Below are 19,935 nucleotides of genomic sequence, written 5' to 3'. Positions count from 1 at the left end.
AGTCTGCGTTGGACTCAGGGGTGCCAACCTCAATAAAACATTGGGGAGGAGCCATGATGCGGCGCGCGCACCCCACGTGAATGGCAATGCCCATCAACTATTTTGGGTGGCCCGAAGACCCCTCGGCTCTTAGGTATGGGTTCCTAGGGTCGGATCCGTTGGAAAGGCCCGTGAGCTGTGTGGGGCTCCAGGCTGCCCTGATCCCCCTCCAAAGCGCCTGCAGCTACGCTGAAACGACGGCGCTGGACACGGGCGGGCGGGACTCCCTCCCCTGGCCGCCTCCTTTTCCGCCCCAGGCGCCTCAGGCTCCGCCTCCTCCTCCGGCAGGTGTGTTGCTCGGCGTCCTCCAGCTTCGCCGCCCGCTCACAATGCGTGGCCGCCGCCGCCGCCGCTTCTGCGCACTGGCAAGGAGGAGACCCGGCTGGAAGGAGAAGGGGAGGCGGGGAAGGCAAGGCAAGGAGAGCGTGGGAGAAAGAGTGGCGCCTCCTCCTGCTGCTGCTGCTCCTCCTGCCGCCGCCGCCGCCGCGTACCAGCGAGTGGAGCGCAGTCGAGGTCGTCCCGCTGCCAGAAGAAGTGCGCCTTCGCTGGGCGCCTCTCTCCCTCGGGCGCCGCCGCGGCTCCTCCTCAGAGCAGCCCGGGGACAAAGCGGGACGCGGCGTCTCCTTGAGAGGTGAGCGCGCGCGGGAAGCCCGGCGGGATTAGGACGCGGAGCTCGCTCGCTCGCTCGGGCAGCTGAACCACCGGCTCATGGACCTTCAGGGGGGGGGGTGAGGGGTCCCCTTACAAATATATGCATAATGTTCTGCTGGCGACGTTGGTCGGAAGGGCACGGGGCGGAGGGGACGGCGGGCCCTGCTTAGCAAGAGGCGGCAGCAGCTGCAGCGCCTCAGCCGGGCTAATTGCCCCAGTGCCGCAGGCAAAAAAAAAAAAGTCCACTTGAGTTCTGCGGCTCGTGAAGCGGAGCTTTCTGGGCTGCCCCTCAGCCAATAACGAAGGGGGTTCTTCTCTCCCCCCCCCCGCCCCGTCTGCGCTGCCCGGTTGCCAGGGCAACCTCAAACAGCGCCTTAGAGAGGCCGGCGCCGCTGCTGCAGCCCTCGCGTGCGGTTTCAAGTTGACTCGCAGGCGGCTCGGTTTCTGCGGAGCCCGTTGGGGAGCGCGGGCTCGGGGGGGGGGGGAGGACAGCGCCACGGAGGAAACGGGCCGGGGGCGGGGGCGGGGAGAGTTACGCTGGAGCAAATGTGCTTGGGATGGCAGCGTTGCTTTTCTTGTTGTTTCTGTGCCATGCAAAAAGGTTTGGCAGGTGCTGCTTGTCCTGTTGAGCGGGAGGTGAGGAAATGCCGCCGTTTTCCATTCTGCACGACTATTGAAGGCACAAAGGCCGCCTCTTAGCGTTTGCTCCCTGCCTGTAAGAATACAAGGCTGCATAATAGCGGGGAGCAGGGGAGGGGTTCAATCCACAAGTGGTTTACCACTGTACTTTCCTGTCTCTGCAACCCTTTAGATGAGGGATGGGGGTGCCGACTGACTACAACTCCCATCATCAGTGGCCCTTGGCTGTGCTGCCTGAGGGTGATGGGAGTCCCAGTGAAGAACATCTGGACTGGTTCCCCTATCCCTGTTTCAAATTATTCTTCTTTCCGGGAGTGTGTGCTCTGTACTTTCCAACCCTCAGGTTGCTTAACAGGAAAATGGACAAAATTGTTAGGTGATTTATGCACCTGTGGGTTTCAATGCCTTTCAGTGCATAAATGGTCAGGTGAAGCTGTTCATCGTTGTGTGGTGGACAAAGCTTACTTTTATGAATTTCTATTAAATAAAAAATATTTATTTATTTTTAAAAATGAATTTGTCTTTCATAGAGCCATTAAAGGACACGGCAGACCTGCTGGCAAATGTGCCAACCCTATATGAACTGATCTTTGACTTGAGTTTCTTTTTGTGATTACTTAAAAACTGTACAGGACTGAATGTAATGTTTTCTATAGTTATACGTCATTTGAAACTAGGCTGTTACCTTGCTATTATTTTACCGTCTGAGCAAAGTTTAAATTGTTACCGAGGAGGTTTTTAAAAAGATTACTTGGGGTGTAAAAGATCTCATTTAATCTTTTTAAGATTATATATTTCAGTGCAAATAATACCCAATGTTACTGGCATTGAAATATATAATCTTAATCCTTGCAGTACAATTATATGCCTATTTATTTGGTAATAAGTCCCATTGTGTTCACTAGAAGTTATATGTTAGTAAGGGTGTTTAGAATAGCAGCCTTAGGTTTTTAAGTAGGTAGCATTTAAGATCCCAAGGGAAAAAGTTGCTATGAGAGTGTGCTGTGCTAATTGTTTAGCCTTCTGCTGCTACCCAATCTCCATAAAGCTGATTTTGTTGTCTTTCAGTGAAATCAGGTAGCAGTGACGACTTACATCTCCTTGTTGTCATAGGGGTCCCTAATGACCCAAAGTACCAGCAGTTAATTATGGGAATTCTGACAAATATTATATATATTTGAAGATAACACCGATTAAAAAAATGTAAATTAATTTTATTATTGTTCAAGGGAATTAAGTGTGGAAAACATAGTGCATACATTTTGACGAGGGAGAAACCTGCAATGAAGTTAGCCTAAGGTGACTTTTTCCCCCCACATGCAAAAATATATGCATGAGCAGTTCACTGCATGCACAGATCACCAGCCAGCCCTTAATCGGCTGACCCACTTTTTGAATTGAGGGGTGTTTGAAATATGGGTCAACTCAGTATGAGCTGCCTAACTGTCTGGACAAAAGGTAAATCTTTCAGAATAGACTCCTGCCTAAAATGTTCCGTTTCAATTCTGATTCTTCTGTCAGGTCAAAATGGTGGTGTAAATCAACACCCAGGCTTGGGCTAGGTAGTTAAGATAGTAAACACACACACACACACACACACAGAGAGAGAGAGAGAGAGAGAGAGAGAGAGAGAGAGAGAGAAACAAGTATTAAATTAGCCAGTTTGGGAACATAAGAACACCCTGCTGAATCAGACCAGTGGGCCATCTAGTCCAGCATCCTCCTCACACAGTGGCCAACCAGATGCCTGTGGGTAGCACACAAGGAGGACCTGAGCACAACAGCCCTCTCACCTCCCGCGGTTGCCAGCGACTGGTGTTCAGAGGCGTATTGCCTCTGACAGTGAAGGCAGATCATGGCCACCCGGGCTAGTAGTTGCTGATAGCCTTATTCTCCACAAATTTGTCTAATTCTCTTTTTAAGCCAACCATGTTGTTGGCTATCACTGCTTCTTGTAGGAGTAAATTCCATAGGTTAACTGTGCTGTGTGAAGGAGTACTATACAGTGGTACCTCTGGATGCGAACGCATTGAGCGTCTGCAGTGGCATAGCATGGGTTGTCAGCACCCGGGACAAGGCAAGTAATTTGCGCCCCCTAACCCGTGAGTGAGAGAGCTGCGAGTGCGAGCGCCCCCCCCATGTGTGAGCGGCAAAACCTGGAAGTAACATGCTCCATTACTTCCGGGTTGCCGTGGAGCACAACCAGAAAATATTCACCCCGAAGCTACTTCAACCTGAGGTATGACTGAATTGAAAGCTGAGCCTCATATCGGCCGTGGTTAGTTGCATGGCTACTAAAACTTGACACTTTAATTTTACAGATGCCCAAGGTAATTATTGAATTAGAATTAAGTATTGATAAGTAAGTACCCTGTTCCCCCCCCCCCCGCCAACTGTCAACTTGCTTTGTTCCGCCTGTGACAATTCCTGGGGAAGACATTAAGAATATGGTTGCCATATGTCCTCTTTTTCCAGGACACATCCTTTTTTTCATGGCTAGAGTCATCATAGCAATCCATAGTTATAAGTAGAAGTTGACAAATGCGTCCTCTTTTTTGATCTTCACAATATGGCAACCCTAATTAAGAATTGGGGACACAGGTGGCGCTGTGGGTTAAAGCCTCAGCGCCTAGGACTTGCCGATCGAAAGGTCGGCGGTTCGAATCCCTGCTGCGGGGTGCGCTCCCGCTGCTCGGTCCCAGCGCCTGCCAACCTAGCAGTTCGAAAGCACCTCCGGGTGCAAGTAGATAAATAGGGACCGCTTACCAGCGGGAAGGTAAACGGCGTTTCCGTGTGCAGCTCTGGCTCGCCAGAGCAGCGATGTCACGCTGGCCATGTGACCCGGAAGTGTCTCTGGACAGCGCTGGCCCCTGGCCTCTTAAGTGAGATGGGCGCACAACCCCAGAGTCTGTCAAGACTGGCCCGTACGGGCAGGGGTACCTTTACCTTTACCTTTAATTAAGAATTAAGGTGTTAAGAATGTCATTCTTTTAGCGGATGCTTTGCTTTCCCATGGTCCCGTATAACAATTATTGCCCAGTATATACTGGATATAAACTAACCTCCGCGTAAGCTTTATGTAAGCAAATTAGAATGAATTCTCAATAAATAGGCCATCTAAATGGGCCCTAAGTTTCTCTCTGGGGTGTGGAGAGAAAATCAACAACGTGCCTCTGTAGTTCTCTCCTGAAAGTTGCCTGTTTAGGACATGTTTTACCCTTTTCTAGGAATATTTTAAATTTATCAATTACAAAGATTTCTCATTGGAGGAGGATCCCTGCCATAAGCAGGATGCCTTTGCTCTGTGTAGGGAACAGGATCCAATTTGAATCTGTTTAGCACTCAGTAAATCAAAAGGCACAAGGTGGAACAGAAGTTTCTAGTTCAGCGCCTTCAGGGAATGACTCATCAGGACAGTGCCTTTTTCTAGGGCTGCTCAAGGGTACGCAATACTGACACCTTTCCCTCTCCAAATGTTTAAAGTGTGGCACTTACGGTAACAACTTCATGGTGAGTACCGGCACTATTTTTTTCAAAAAAAAAGCAACCGCACTGCACCAGGAAGAACTGTAGTTGCTGCCAACCTGCATTCCAGTCCAACCATGGCTAGGCAACCCAGAAGGTGTTTGGTATCTAAAGCTGATGAGGCTCCACCTGCAATACTCCCCTTGTTCATGTTCCAGCATGGGTCACCACCAGAGTTTCGGTCTCCAAACCAGGCCAAATTGGTTGCATCCAGATATACCTTGAGTTGAGACACTGCTACATGCTCTCATTATAACCTGTCTCTGACCTGTCACTGAAGGCTCCTCTAGCCATCAATAATATCTCCCCCCACCCCACCCAGTTCAAAATAAAGTACATGTTCTGTTACATAAACATGGATATGCTTCAAATCACATAAAGGGAGAAAGTAGGATGCATGTCTGATTTTTAATAGGGAAAGAGGAACACAGTGCCAAACCCTTTCCCACCCACAGCCCACTCCCCTATAGACCTTTCCAGTGCCCCCCTTTTGGCAGAATTCCCAATACCAGACATTAACTTGACTGGCCGAAAGAGAACTTGGAGAGGGGTCACAATTGCTAGCTCTCCAATGCTCAGCTTGCTCTGAACCCCTCACCTCTTCTGTTCTCTCACACCAATCCAGGGGAGCCTGGCAATCACCCTAACATTGCCGTGAGGCATCCATTGGCAACACGTTGATGACTCCAGAGTTAAAAGAATCAGGTAGCTAGTGACAGAGAAGATTTCCCTCTGCCAGAGATCCAGGGGAGCTACTGCCAGACAGAACGGACAATAAATAGTGGCCGAGGTAGCCAAATTTTCTGACATGGAATAAGGCAGATTCCTGTAAATGAAGTCAGGCGATACTTGCTTCTTCTCAGGTGTTATTTCCTTAGTTCTGTATAGTTCAAAACACTGTACACAGAAGTACATTTCCCAACCACTTTCCAGGCAACTGCTGTGTTCTCTTTGTTGAGCAGTGGCACCTTGGAGTTGTGGTTGTGGTGGTTCTTGCTGTGATTTGATAACTCTGAATAAGTAGCACATGAATAGGGGGAAGTCATACTCCTGTTCCAAGACAGGAAGATCACTTCCTAATTTTTCATGTACCCTAGTATTTATTTACTTTGACTGACACTGGCTCTTCAGGATCTCAGACAGAGGTCTTTCCTATTACCTGCTACATTTTGAGGTGGAGATATTAAGCAACCTCTCTATTTTTGACAATAAGATGAATTAGAGCAGCCATGTAAGTGCTGTTGACATCCCGCCCCCCTTACTCTGTTCTGTGTCCTTTGCCTCCTTTTTTTCCTTCTCTGTGCCCTGCTTCCATCTGCAGACAGGCAGCTCCCATAGTAGTGCACTGTCTTCCATACAGGATTGCTAACATTACTTGGCCTGCCATATTTTTAAATGGTCTTCCTCTGGATCCTTTTAACAGTACCTAGACATGCAGAAATGTAGCACACAATGCTTTTCTTACCATGAAGATAAGGGGCTAGGAAAAAGGCATCGCCTGCTAAGCATATGTGTTCAGGGACCATTAAATGCACAGGAGCAAGATTTGTTGTTGTTTTAAAAAGCGGGGAGAAAGTAGCAGTCCTCTGTATGTGAGTGGAGAATGCATCTTTGTAATTTAAGGAAATTCTAAAGATTATTTGATTAGTTTTACTTTGTTGCATTGATGTTTTGAGTTACTGTTGCTTTGAATATATGCTGTTTAAATATATTTTGTAAACTGTCTTGGCACTTAATAATAAAGGATACTATGTATGAGATTTCCCTTCACTTTTCATAGGCGATGAACAGGACATTCTATCTAAATACCACCCCCACCTACCAAAAAAAGCAATTGTCAGTACTATGTTTGACCATAAATTTCATTGGCTTTGAAGTTGGGAAGATGGAATTGACCTTCAGCTGTCTTCCTACACCTGAGATCCTGTTTGGCAGCAAATTCACAAAAGCACAAAAATGATGTTTGCTTTAGCCACTCTTATTTCCATTTTTGAAGACAGTTTGGTGATTCCTAGTTCTTGCGTGCAGTAATACAATTTTGAAACTTATAGTCAAACAACAGTTAACTTGATGGACATTATATAAAAAGAATTCATAACATTAGTGGGCAGGTTGGTGTCCTTATTACGTCTAAAACATTTCCCATCACTGTGTGCTTTATCCTGAATAAATGTAGACAGATTCCTGGCTTTTTCTAACTCTTGGCAATAAAATGAGCAAGTGAATCCAACTGGAACTGTTGCAAATGTTTAAATTCACGAGGTTTAAATTCTATTTCAGTTGTGTACAGTATAGATCTTAACATACTTAACACCCTCCAGCACTGACTATGCGCTTAAAAATAGCACAAAAACAGTTTTAGCTTTCTGTTTCTCCCCACTGTGCTTTTAAATCTTTCCTGTGCTGTTGCTGAGAATATTCAATGCCTGTCACCTGTATGACTTCCAGCAATAAAATAATTAAAACAAAGCTTTAAAAAAATAGAAGGGCATTTTGTTTGTTGTCTCTCTCTAAAGCAAATAAGGAAGGAATATTTGTGCTTTCTAACAAATCAGTTACACTACAGCTCCTAGTGGTTTTGAAAGATTGAAATTGCTCAGTGTTTTTGTTTCATGGGATGTGCTGTGCCTGTGGGTTTGTAGCTTTAATCTGGTCATAACGTCCTTCCTGGAGCAGAATGTGCTTTTCAAGTCAGCCCACCCTTTCCAGGGCAGTGTTTGCTACTGCTGTGTAGTAGATCAAAGCAGCTGGAATCAAATATTCTACATGGGAATGCTTGGGCTTATTAAAACAGTAATTGCTGGTCGTGCTGACATTATCAATAGAGTGCAACCCTGAAGGTAGTGCCTCTGTGAACTTTCTCGGTTTTAAAATTGCTGGCACATAGTGCAAAATGCTGATTTTGGGGCAGAACCCATTTGCATCTGCTACGCAGCATAAACATATTATTATGTCTAATAGAATGATGAAAGTGATGGTGTGATGGATGGTGGGGGCTGCACAATTATGGGATAAATACGTAGAGTGAGACCACCTCATCTCTCAGACAACAATCCCTTCTGAAAGGTGAAAAATAACTTGGATTCACAATGCTTGAAGTTGTCAGCTCTGCTTTTCTCTTTGCTAGCTCTTGTTAGTCTTGGTCTACATATAAAATAAAATGAAGCGATAGATTTTTGGAGGACATAGGTTGAAGTATAAACCTCCCAGTGAGGGGCACAGTTTTTGAATGTTTCCCCACATGAAACACAAACAAAATTCTGTATGAAGGAAACTAAGTATATAGATTCTAGCTCAGTCCTTTTGTTGCGGTACTTTCTTTCTGTTTGCAGGGACACCTTTACTATACTCTGAAATGGTTTATTCAAGCGGTAGCCAATGCGGGAGACCTTCCAATAGTTATGGACTACAACTCCCATCAGCTTGCACAGTGGATGATGGGAGTTGTAGTCTAGCAACATATGAAAATACCAAATTGGCTACCTCTGGTTTAGTGCATTCTGCCGTTTCACTGTGTTTCATATGTGGAGCATTCTCAGATGTGAGGACGAGAATGACATTGAAGAGCTTCCTGTTGTATTTCTGAGAATAAATATTATTTTTTAATGTAAAACTTATCAGTTGTGCAGATCACTGGATATCTATAACCTCTGGCCATATGGTTAGGTTAAGCCTTATGGTCGGCATGCGTACATATGCATATTCACTGCTTGATTTTTCTGCACTTGAGGCGTGAACCCATTTCAAAACATACTGGTGCTGAAAGACTTCTGTTCTGGAACGTGGAAAACAAGGGTGGCTGGAAACACTGTTTCACCTTTGCTTGAAGGGAAGCTTCAAAATAAACATCTGCAGACACACCTAGTAAGGCTCATGTGGGAACAATTACTGATGGACTTGCATCATCTGACTCTCTGGCTCTATCTTTTTGTTGCCACTCCTTGTTGTATCCAGTCCTCCTCTAACTGCGGCTTAGACTTTTTGGTTACTAGACAGATATGGGCTGTGAGGTGAACTGGTAAAAAAATGAAGAGCACTCAGAATATGAGTTTAATGGCAACCCAATAGGGACTATGGAATCTCTGCAATAACCCTTCAGTTCTTGGATTAAAATGCCTCTGCAAAATTTCCTGCAGGGTTGTTGTTGTTTTTTGGGGGGAGATTTAAATAAACAGCCCTTAAATCAGATTTTAAAAGTTTGAAGCTATAATGCTCATGCTTTTGCTCAACTAAGACTTCAGAAGGTTAAGACTGATTGGAAGTGTACTGAAATAAACCTCCTGTGAGCGGCCAAGGAAAGTTAGTTGTATTTTTCCCTGGTGAAAGCAAGAAAAATATGATAATATGATGGTATATTTAATCAGGTGGAGCATATGAATCGAGTTTGTGAAAGGGACAAGTCAATATTGGATTTTAATGTAGTCTTGTTGGTTCCTAATTATGCACTTTGTCCTGTGGATTTGTTTAATGATTATTGATTTTGCTATAACCTGTATTAATTAGGTATTTCTCTTCCTGTTGGAATATTTTTGTTTTTCTTTTGTATTTGCAAACCATTTTTGAATGGTGCTCTAATATTTTTTGATGAATTGTTTAGTGGAATCTTATCTAACACTTGTATTAGTTATGCATCATATTAAGTATCTGTTGTGCTGTAACTATTGAGTTATTGCAGACTATTTTTTCTGGGTTGGCTTTTTTAATGTTGTAACACAATATCAGCTTCATGTAAAGCATCTGAGCACACATGGAAAGTAGTATACACATAAAATTAACACTGACAAATTGGAAGCTATGCACCAATCAGGCAATGAGTATTCTACTAAAGCTACTTCCTGTATCTTAATTTGCACCCACAAAAAAGTATCTAGGGTTTTATTATTAGTATGGCTCCATTATGTCATCAAATTGTTGCAGCCAGTCTGTTCCATTAATAAGAGATGTCGATATCCTTTGCCACATATATTGATTATTTTTGAAGTGGTGGGTTTTCTGTACAGTGAACAAAAGTTTGGGCTTTTAATTCTAACTATTATTTGTTTTCTTCCTTTTCTCTGCAGCTGGAATGTGCACTGTTTTCCCTATACTTTTTTAAGAAGCAAGAGGTTCAGAAGGGCAAAGCTGAAGGATGCCGTCTGAGGTGTGCCTCAGGTATAGTTCATGGAGCTGTCCTGCCAGTTTCCATCGAGTGTGTGTTCATTCACTGTATGCTAGCCTAGAGGATGGCAAATTCCATACATAAATATTACATCAAAATGACTGTGCCAAGACATGTCCAGAAGGATTTACTTTTTGCTCTTGTGTTAGGCTTCTGTGTGGTTTTTTCTCTGCAACTTACCCCCATAGAAATATTTATGCATGGTGTAAAACAGGCTTCCTCAACCTCTGCCCTCCAGATGTTTTTGGCTTACAACTCCCATGATCCCTAGCTAGCAGGACCAGTGGTCAGGGATGATGGGAATTGCAGTCTCCAAACATCTGGAGGGCCGAGGTTGAGGAAGCCTGGTGTAAAATATTTGCTCCTTCTGTGATTTCTCAGCTCATTTGCATGTTGAGCATCCTAACACAAAAAGGATTTGCCTTCCTGTCAGTGCTGAAGCAGGTAAAGGCAGAAAACTGAGTAGCATTGTGTTGATCCTCATGGGCTCAGCCAGTAGATTGCCATTTAAACTTTGGGGACAGGTTGTTTTTATTGTCATTGATGATGAACAATCAAGGAGAAAGAACAGTGAGATTCTCTCCATGTGTCCCTCCCCAAATTGATTTGATTAAGGCAATTAAATTGGTTGTGATGGTTACTGTGATGGGATTATGCATCAAACAGCAGGAGGTCATTTTTATAGAGTAATTGCTCTGATAACTATATCTTTACATATTTCACATGTAATTCTATGCATGCTTCTTAAAAACCAAAAGAGAAAGAAATATGAACTCTGAAACACGCCCTGCCCTTTCAAGTTCTTTATCAAATAAAGTCACACCTCTCAAACTATTCAGTTCACAAAATTAGGCTCAGATTCAAACTAACACATTTTCACTTGATACCTTAGCACACTTATCTGTCTGTAGGATATGTATAATAACATTTGTGTGCATGTAGTAGAAAGCAGAAGAGCCATTTTATTTGAATATAATGTTCCAACGTAGGCTTTTCATCTGAATGACAGAGCAGAGAATTTCAAAATAGTATTTTTGCTGTCATAATACTGTATAGGAGGCTCTGCATCTTTCTTCTTCTTCCTTTTTTTAAAGTGCTGCCACAAATTGTCAGTTATATCAAAAGAAGACAGTAATATATTTAGAAAGATATTCTAGCGTATGGACACTTTAACAGTTTTGTGTGTTGGGAGGTTATATCTGATTTAGGATTACCAAACTATGTAAAATCTTTTTCCCAAATCATGCATGAACATTAATTTTTTTTATGGTAAGGAGTCAAATATTTCAACACTTCCAAGTGGCCCTTTTATTTGAGAATCTTGACATGGGTGGTTGAAAATGATTAGAACTATAAAGTGAATGGAGGAAAAGGAACTAAATCCTTGCACACCTCATGTGTTTGTGTCCCAATAAGTCCACATACATGTAACAATTTTGTGAAAAGGACATACTAAGCTTTTCAGACTCCCCCCCCCCCCCCGCTATAATTGATTAGCTACATAATGGGGACTGGTGACTCTCATATCTGTTTTTACAGCCATTTGGATTGTTTGATTTTCTGATTAGACAATAGTGCCTCTGCCTGTCTAGTGGGAATATTTGTTTTGTTCATGTGTAGGTCTCCCTAACTTAAAGTTCAGGATGGAACATTAGCTTATTTATTCAACTTTGCACAAGTGCTTGGTGTGGATTAAACTACTGCTAACTTCTTACCTATGTCTTCAAAACCTTCTGTGGCCTTGGCCCTCCTTGTCTTTCTGCTCTTATATCCCCTGACAGGTCCCTTCCTTTGACCTTTGCTATTCAAGCGCCACCACCCTCAGCAAGATTCCCTGCTGTCTGAAGTGGCTCCACCCATTTCTCTTTCTTGACCCTCTTGCCTGGAACTGCCTCCAAGAACGCCTCTATGTGATCTACTCCCCTATTTCCTTGTCGTTTCTACTCAAAACTCGCCATTCCCAAGAAGCATTTGGATTCCCTCCCTTTAGTGTAACTAAACCACTAAAGTATCTGTAATTGAAGTCATTCATTCCTTCATTTTATTTGTATGCTGCTTGCAGTTCAAAAGCACGTCAAAGTGCAAGTAGATAAATAGGTACCGCTCCAGCGGGAAGGTAAACAGCGTTTCCGTGCGCTGCTCTGGTTTGCCAGAAGTGGCTTAGCCATGCTGGCCACATGACCCGGAAGCTGTGCACCGGCTCCCTCGGCCAGTAAAGCGAGATGAGCGCCGCAACCCCAAAGTCGGTCACGACTGGACCTAATGGTCAGGGGTCCCTTTACCCTTACTTCCTACAGAAAAATCATGCTCAGAGTGGTTTGCGACAAAGAAACAGGGATGAATTTCAAACAAACACTACCAAATTTCATAACAGCATACAGAACAATAACAGAGTAACAATTCCATAGTAACATAGGAAAGCAATAACGTAGTAACAAGTTCATAATAACAAGGCAAAAACAGTAAAATAGAAACAATTTTGTAATAATATTGCAAAGCAGTAACAATTTCATAAACATAGCACAACAAAAATAAAACAACATACAAAAAGCTACATTTCAATACAGTGGAACCTTGGTTCTCGAACTTAATCCATTCCGGGAGTCTGCTCAACTCCCAAAAGTGTTTGAAAACCAAGACACAGCTTCTGATTGACTGCAGGAGCTTCCTGCACTCAAGCGGAAGCTGCGTTGGATGTTTGGCTTCCCAAAACCGTTAAAAACCGGAACACTTACTTCCGGGTTTTTGGCATTCGGGAGCCAAAACATATGAGTACCAAGGTGTTTGAGAACCAAGGTACAATTGTACTATAAATAGAACACTATGAGTTAAACAACGTGCAGCAACCAGTAGCAAAAATAACAAGGGAGCAACACAGTTTCTCTTTAGTTGCTCACAGTCCCTCTCCTGCAGCAGCTTCTTATAAGGCAGGCGTGGCCAAACCTGGCCCTCCAGCTGTTTTGGGACTACAATTCCCATCATCCCTGACCACTGGTCCTGTTAGCTAGGGATGATGGGAGTTGTAGTCCCAAAACAGCTGGAGGGGCAAGTTTGGCCATGCCTGTTATAAGGCTTCGAAGGGCAAAGGGTGGGGTAGTTGGAAACATGCCTCACCTATTCCCCTCCCATTGCTCCCAATCACACCTTCCCATTTTCCTTAGCCTCTGTTGCTTACCTGTCCCTGCCACACCTGCTCCTTATATATGATGCTACATGAACTATGATGTGAACTTGCGCCTCAGTTCTTCAAGAATTTGGACATCTCATATTATTTGTGTTTATTTACAAATAGACAGGTTGCACATAGGTACAAAAAAGGGGCAGCCAAAATGGTGTAGCCACACTTAGAATACTGTGCACAGTCCTGGTCATCTCACCTCAAAAAGGATGTTGTAGAGCTGGGAAAGGTTCAGAAAAGAACAACTAAAATAATCAGAGAGATACAGCAACAATCCTATGAGAAAAGGTTACAACATTTGGCACTTTCACTTTAGAACATAGGCAAGTAAGTGATGATATGATAGAGGTGTATAAAATTATGCATGGTGAAGAGCAAGTGCATAGGGTGAAGTTTTTCTTGCCTCTTTCATAACACTAGTCATCCATTGTACCTAAATATTTGAAGACTTGGGCCAGATATCTTCATTCAGCACACAGTGAAAACGATGGAATTTGGTATCGTAAGAGGCAGCGACGGCCACCAACTTGGATGGCTTTAAAAGAAGATACAACAAATTCATGGAGGGTAACAGTGTCAGTGGCTGCTAGTCACTATTCTATATTCTACCTCTACTGTCAGAGGCAACATGCTCTAAATATGTCTTCCCAATTGTTGGGAAGCACGTGTTGAAAGGCTGCTGTTGCACTAATGCCCTGCTTGCAGAACTTCTCGTAGGGATCTGGTTGGACACTGGGAAAAACAGGATGCTGGATGAGTTGGGCCTTTGGTCTGAACCAGCAGAGGACTGCTGAAGATATGAGCCTTCCAAAAGTCTCTGGCCATTTAATTATTTCTGCAAAAGGCAGTCATTCAGTGCCAATCCTCATTTAAGAAAGTGAATCTGTCACGCTAAATTTGCCTAACTGGCTTCTTACACTTTTGGACCCAGCAATTGTGGATCTTCTACAGTTAAAGTCATTAGGCTGAGAGGGCTGGGAGGGATCCTAGTAAATTGGATTAATCCTCAATTTACAACAATAATATGCCTATTTTTATAGCTAGGATAGTTGAAGCTGTGAGATAACAGCCACATTGTGAATGTCTTGCAGAGTGATGCTGTTGTATATAAAGATTTAAGTCCATCTTTATATTGAGGGCCATAATGATAGCCTTGCCACACTGTGATGCTATAGACCTTTGGTTACAGCACGAGAGTGGGGAAATAATAATAAACCCATTTCCAACCTGTGTCAGTATTACCAAATCATCCTATTTATAATCATACTCTCACTTCAGAGTTTGATTCAATTCAGTGGCACTTTTTTTTTTTGTCTTGAGTAAATATGCAGGATTGTATGCTTGACTGACGTAATTAGAAATGAAAAAGTAGAAAACATATGCATGCCTTTCACTCTTGGTATTTTCATGCTTGCGAGTGTGATCATTTCTTCGTCTTTTGCAGTTTTCAAGATATGCTGACTGGCCAGAGGCTTTGCCAGTCTAGTTCTCATAATGATGCTGTCTTGGCTGCTCTGAACCAGCAAAGAAGTGATGGGATCCTCTGTGATATAACTCTTATAGCGGAAGAGCAGAAATTCCATGCCCACAAGGCAGTCCTAGCAGCTTGCAGTGACTACTTCAGAGTAAGTTAATATAGTAGTATGTTTATGTCCATCAGCTCTGTTTTTAGAACAATATAGATATTTGGATAATTAGTAGTATTGAAATCTTTCCAATTTTTTTTGCCCGTATAAACAATGATCATGATCTGACCAGATACTTCACAGGACAAGTTTTTTTTTTATGTCTACTGAAAAGTAAGCCACATTAGGTTCAATGGGACTTAAAACTAGATATGTGAATATAGGATTGTGAAACATAACTGGGGAATTTATTTGACATATATGTGGTATTTAAAGGTAGACATTTACATGTTTGTAGGTATGTGCTCCTGTACAGTGGTACCTCTGGTTGTGGATGGGATCCGTTCCGGAGCTCCAGTCAGATTCTGAGGTTTCCGCAACCGGAGGTGCTTGTTCTGCGCATGTGCGTGGCGCGATAGAGTGCTACTGTGTATGCGCATGCAGTGAAACCCAGAAATATACTTCTGGGTTTGCTGCATGCATATCCCGAAGAATACATAACAAGAGGGACACGTGAGTAGAGATACCACTGTATTTACTAAATAGGGTGTGTACACAGTTGTTGGCAGTGGGTGTGAGCCTAGGGCACCCTGTTCCACACTTAACACAGTCTATTTTATTTTAACTACTTTGTATCTCTTTGAGATCACATTTTGAGTTAACTTACAATATATGCTTTGTGAAGTTCTGGTTCAATAGTAGTTTTCCAATTTAAAGCATTAAGTTTTGTTTTGTTTTTTTAACTTCCCTTAAGGCCTGAAAAGGCAAGTGATCTGGAAGACTGGAAGAAGACATGCCGTTGTCTTCCCTAGTTTTATTTAGGACACTTATTCCCTTCGGTAAAATTTCTAAGTTGAACACATAAAAAGCATAGTTTTGGACTCATTAGGAAACACACACACACCCCAAAATGTAAAGTGGGATGCCATGTTTGTTAGAACTAACCAAAATGTCACAAGCAAATTTCAAGTGCTGCAGAGCTAGTCATCAGGCTGGATGAACTGGGCAATGTGAAATGCTGGCGTGATGTTAAAGCAGATATGGGGAACCTTTGGCCCTCCAGATGTTGCTGAACTACAGTTCCCATTGTCCCAGACCATTGGCCATGCTTGCTGAGGCCGGTGGGGGTTGTAGTTCAGTACCATCTGGAGAGACAAAGATTTCCCCAAAAAAGCAACACACTCCCCAGTTATAACAGTGTTAGGAAAGGGACACAAGATGTAATAATACCGCTTTATTCTGCTTTGGTCAGACCACACCTGTGTTCAGTTTTGGGTGCCACAATTTAAGAAGAATGTGTTCAGAGGAGGTCAACCAAGACAAGCAAGCGTCTGGAAACCAAGCATTATAAGGAACGGTTGAGGAAGTTGGGTATGTTTAGCCTGGATAAGAGGAAACTGAGAGGATATATGATAGCCATCTTCAAATATCTAAAGGGCTGTCACCTGGAAGATGGAACAAGCTTTTTTTTTCCTGCTCTGGAGGGTAGGACCAGAACCAATGGCTTCAAGTCACAAGGGATTCTGACTAAACATCAGGAAGAACTTTATGATGGTAAGAGCTGAAACAGACCTCCTCAGATGGTGGTGGATTCTCCTTCCTTGGAGGTTTTTAAGCAGAGGTTGGCTGGCCATCTGCCATGGATGCTTTAGTTGAGATTGCTGCATTGTGGGGGGTTGAACTAGATGACCCCCTCAGGGTTCCTTCCAACTCCACAATTATATGATTCTAGGATTCATTCTGTAGACTTAATTTAATTGGCCACAGCTAGATGGTTGACAGATTTCAGGTTGTGCTGTTAGCTGCTTGGACAAATAAACAAATTGTGGGTGATTCCTGGCTTATAAAAAGCAAACGTAATGGATCTTTCTCCAGCACTAAACAGATCACACACATGGTAGTCCTCTATTAGCAAAGCTGAGATTAATTGTAGGTGGTACACTAGGTAAAAGCAGCTTGAAGGTTTTATTCGAAAATATAACCTTTTTTTTTTTTTTTGGAAAGGTGGTTAGAGGCTGTTGACAAGGTTACAGTTTTTTTACTATAATATTGGAGACAAGGTAGATTTGCACTCCTCCAGAAGTAGTGCCAGATCACAAATATTCTCCTGGGATTGCCAGGTAGCTGTGGTGGGCAGGAATGTGTTCCGCTGACTTCACTTTAGATGCCAATCCTTTCCTGGAGAAACTAGACTTGGTCTCAATCATTCAGGCACTTTGTCACCTCAGACTAGACTAATGTAATGTGGTCTGCTTTGGGCTGTTCTTGAAGAACAATTGGTTTCATATGGTTCAAAATATAGGTGGAAGGTATCTGATTACAACTTTTTGAGAACCTTTTTCACTGTGTTTCTGAGCTCAATTCAAGGTGCTGTTTTTGTGCTTTTAAAGCACTAAGTATGTGGGACGCAGGTGGCGCTGTGGGTTAAAGCCTCAGCGCCTAGGACTTGCCGATCGAAAGGTCGGCGGTTCGAATCCCTGCAGCGGGGTGCGCTCCCGCTGCTCGGTCCCAGCGCCTGCCAACCTAGCAGTTCGAAAGCACCTCCGGGTGCAAGTAGATAAATAGGGACCGCTTACCAGCGGGAAGGTAAACGGCGTTTCCGTGTGCGGCTCTGGCTCGCCAGAGCAGCGATGTCACGCTGGCCATGTGACCCGGAAGTGTCTCTGGACAGCGCTGGCCCCTGGCCTCTTAAGTGAGATGGGCGCACAACCCCAGAGTCTGTCAAGACTGGCCCGTACGGGCAGGGGTACCTTTACCTTTACCTTTAGTCAGGGATCAGAATATTTACAGAACCTCACTCCTTCCTTCATATGAGGCTGCCCAGGAACTCGCCTCCACCCACAAGACTCTTCTTCAGATCTTACTGTGATCAGTAGGTGGGTACTTGTCATGTGGCCTTTTCAGCAATGATGTTCCCGAGATTGGTACACCTGTTTCTACCACTCCTTGTTCTTAGGTGGGTGGTGAAGATTTTTATTTAAGTGGATGCTCTCAGAACTGCTGCTGTTGTTTTAGTTTGTTGTTCTAGTCTGGTTAGTGTAGTGCTGCTTTTAAAGATGTGGTTGTTGTTGATTTAACAGCTGAATACTTTTACAGAAAGGCAGAGTAAAATAATAATAGTAGCTGGAGGAGACTCTTGAGAGTCCCATGGACTGCAAGAAGATCAAACCTATCCATTCTTAAGGAAATCAGCCGTGAGTCCTCACTGGAAGGACAGATCCTGAAGCTGAGGCTCCAGTACTCTGGCCACCTCATGAGAACAGAAGACTCCCTGGGGAAAACCCTGATGTTGGGAAAGATTGAGGGCACAAGGAGAAGGGGAAACCAGAGGACAAGATGGTTGGACAGTGTTCTTGAAGCTACTGACATGAGTTTGACCAAACTGCGGGAGGCAGTGGAAGACAGGAGTGCCTGGTGTGCTCTGATCCATGGGGTCATGAAGAGTCGGACATGACTAAACAACAACAACAATGTCCTGGAAAATATAAGGAATCTTGGGTTGAGGCAGCGATCTGTGATCTTGGCAAGAATTCGGAGCACTCAAATGACTAGTCATGGGGCTGGCAGGCAGAATCACCATATGTTGCCTTCATCATGCCAGTTGGCATTTTAAATGTTTGCCTGAACTCTGCTTATGCCTCCGTGCTGATCTTTCACTTACAAGAAGTGGTGTGGGAGTAGTTCCACTGAGGCTTCTTCACAATCTGTTCGATAACTGTGTGCATAAGCAAACTTTGTGGGTGAGGATAAAGGCATCCTCTTGCAAATATTGCCTGGCAAGTACAAAGGAGAATCTTAGTATATAGGAAGGAACCCTGTCAGTGACCTGCCTCCATGGTTTGTTCACACACGTTGCACAGAGAAAAAAATCATGAGGAATTGCTTATCAATGAGTGTGTACCTTGAGCTTTACTGCTCAGGCTTGTGGCGAGAATGAATAGGACATGACTTTTGCCCAACCTCTTTCTTACTTCTTCTCAAAGGGGTCAAGGTTTTGAGTGCATGGGGGGTCATATTGTGTTATTGAAAACCTAAAAAATTAAGCAAATAAATAAAAACTCACATCACTGTCAGCAGAAAGGGCAGTAAAACTTACCTTTCCCCAAACATGAGAATTTTTAGGTTTTAAATTTTAAAAAATTATATCCTGCTTTTAAATAACTTCCTGGTCCTTTTCTATATGTTTTGGACCACAACTTCCATCAGCCCCAACCAGCAGTTGGGAGCTATTATCCAGTACCTAGAGACACACAGATTCCTTATCTCTGTCTCAAAGCTCAATAAATTCAACTGGGATGGGGAATGAGAAAATCCAGTGGATAAAATGCTTAATGAAAAGTTGTTCTGTCTGATGTTTAAAATACTGATTTCTTAATTTGGGGATCAAAAAGAGAGAGGTCATCTTATACATATGGGGGCGTCTTATACATGGAAAAATACATATTAAAAAAAATGCACACTCTTGCCCCCGCCCCTGGCAAAAGTGGTCTGTTTTGTCTACAGAATATACTAGTGTTGAAAAGTTCACTGATCTTCAAGTTAGAAAACAGATTTAATCAGGGACATTTCTGTGTGTTCATATAATTCAGAAAACTGTTAGGCTATAATTAACGATGGTATAACATCAGTAAAAGAGGTCACTGAATAGATATCACTGGAGGTTAAGAAGTCATTAAATTGTGTTTGCAGATAATGGTTTTTATCGCATTTCTTTGTTTAAAAAAGTGGATGTATCATAAATAGTTGACTTTCTGATGTATTAAAAGCACAGCCCGTATCTTCTATTTTATGCTGCAAATAAAAATCACTGTGTTTCCATTCAGGCTTAAATGGCATGGAATTTAATTAGTGACTACCATTTGCAGTACAGTTGTAAATTGGTTACATAGTGTAGTTGTAATTGTTAAGACTTTTAAACGCTTCTGTCACTAATTCATGTTGCCAGGAGTGCCCATTTAGGGTGGCTGAATAAAAAAGTGAGGGCTGGGCTCCTGCACCTTTTTATAGCTGAACAGAAGAGGGGGTTTCAGTAGATGTAGCTTGCATTTCACCTACATCTGCAGAAATGTTCTCTTCTGCAGAACTATTAAAAGGTGCAGGGCCCTCCCTAGTCCCATGTG

At 43.3% G+C, this 19,935-nt stretch overlaps 1 protein-coding gene across 2 annotated transcripts in view; it reads left to right on the top strand.

The window, feature by feature from the left end:
- The first annotated feature begins 330 nt into the window (after positions 1-330).
- Positions 331-19,935, top strand: part of KLHL32 (kelch like family member 32) — a 66,144-nt gene continuing 46,539 nt past the window's right edge. For both annotated transcript variants that reach the window (XM_081905085.1, XM_081905084.1), the window contains exons 1-3: positions 331-670; positions 9,915-10,005; positions 14,635-14,815. In XM_081905085.1, coding sequence (XP_081761211.1) covers positions 9,983-10,005; positions 14,635-14,815 — 204 coding nt within the window. In that variant the 5' untranslated portion in view covers positions 331-670; positions 9,915-9,982. The remainder of the gene's footprint in view (positions 671-9,914; positions 10,006-14,634; positions 14,816-19,935) is intronic.

The sequence above is a fragment of the Podarcis melisellensis genome (genome assembly GCF_964234715.1).
Source record: "Podarcis melisellensis genome assembly, chromosome: 3".
Lineage (NCBI taxonomy): Eukaryota > Metazoa > Chordata > Lepidosauria > Squamata > Lacertidae > Podarcis > Podarcis melisellensis.
Note: the sequence above shows the minus strand (reverse complement) of the source record. Positions and strands in the feature narration are given on the sequence as shown.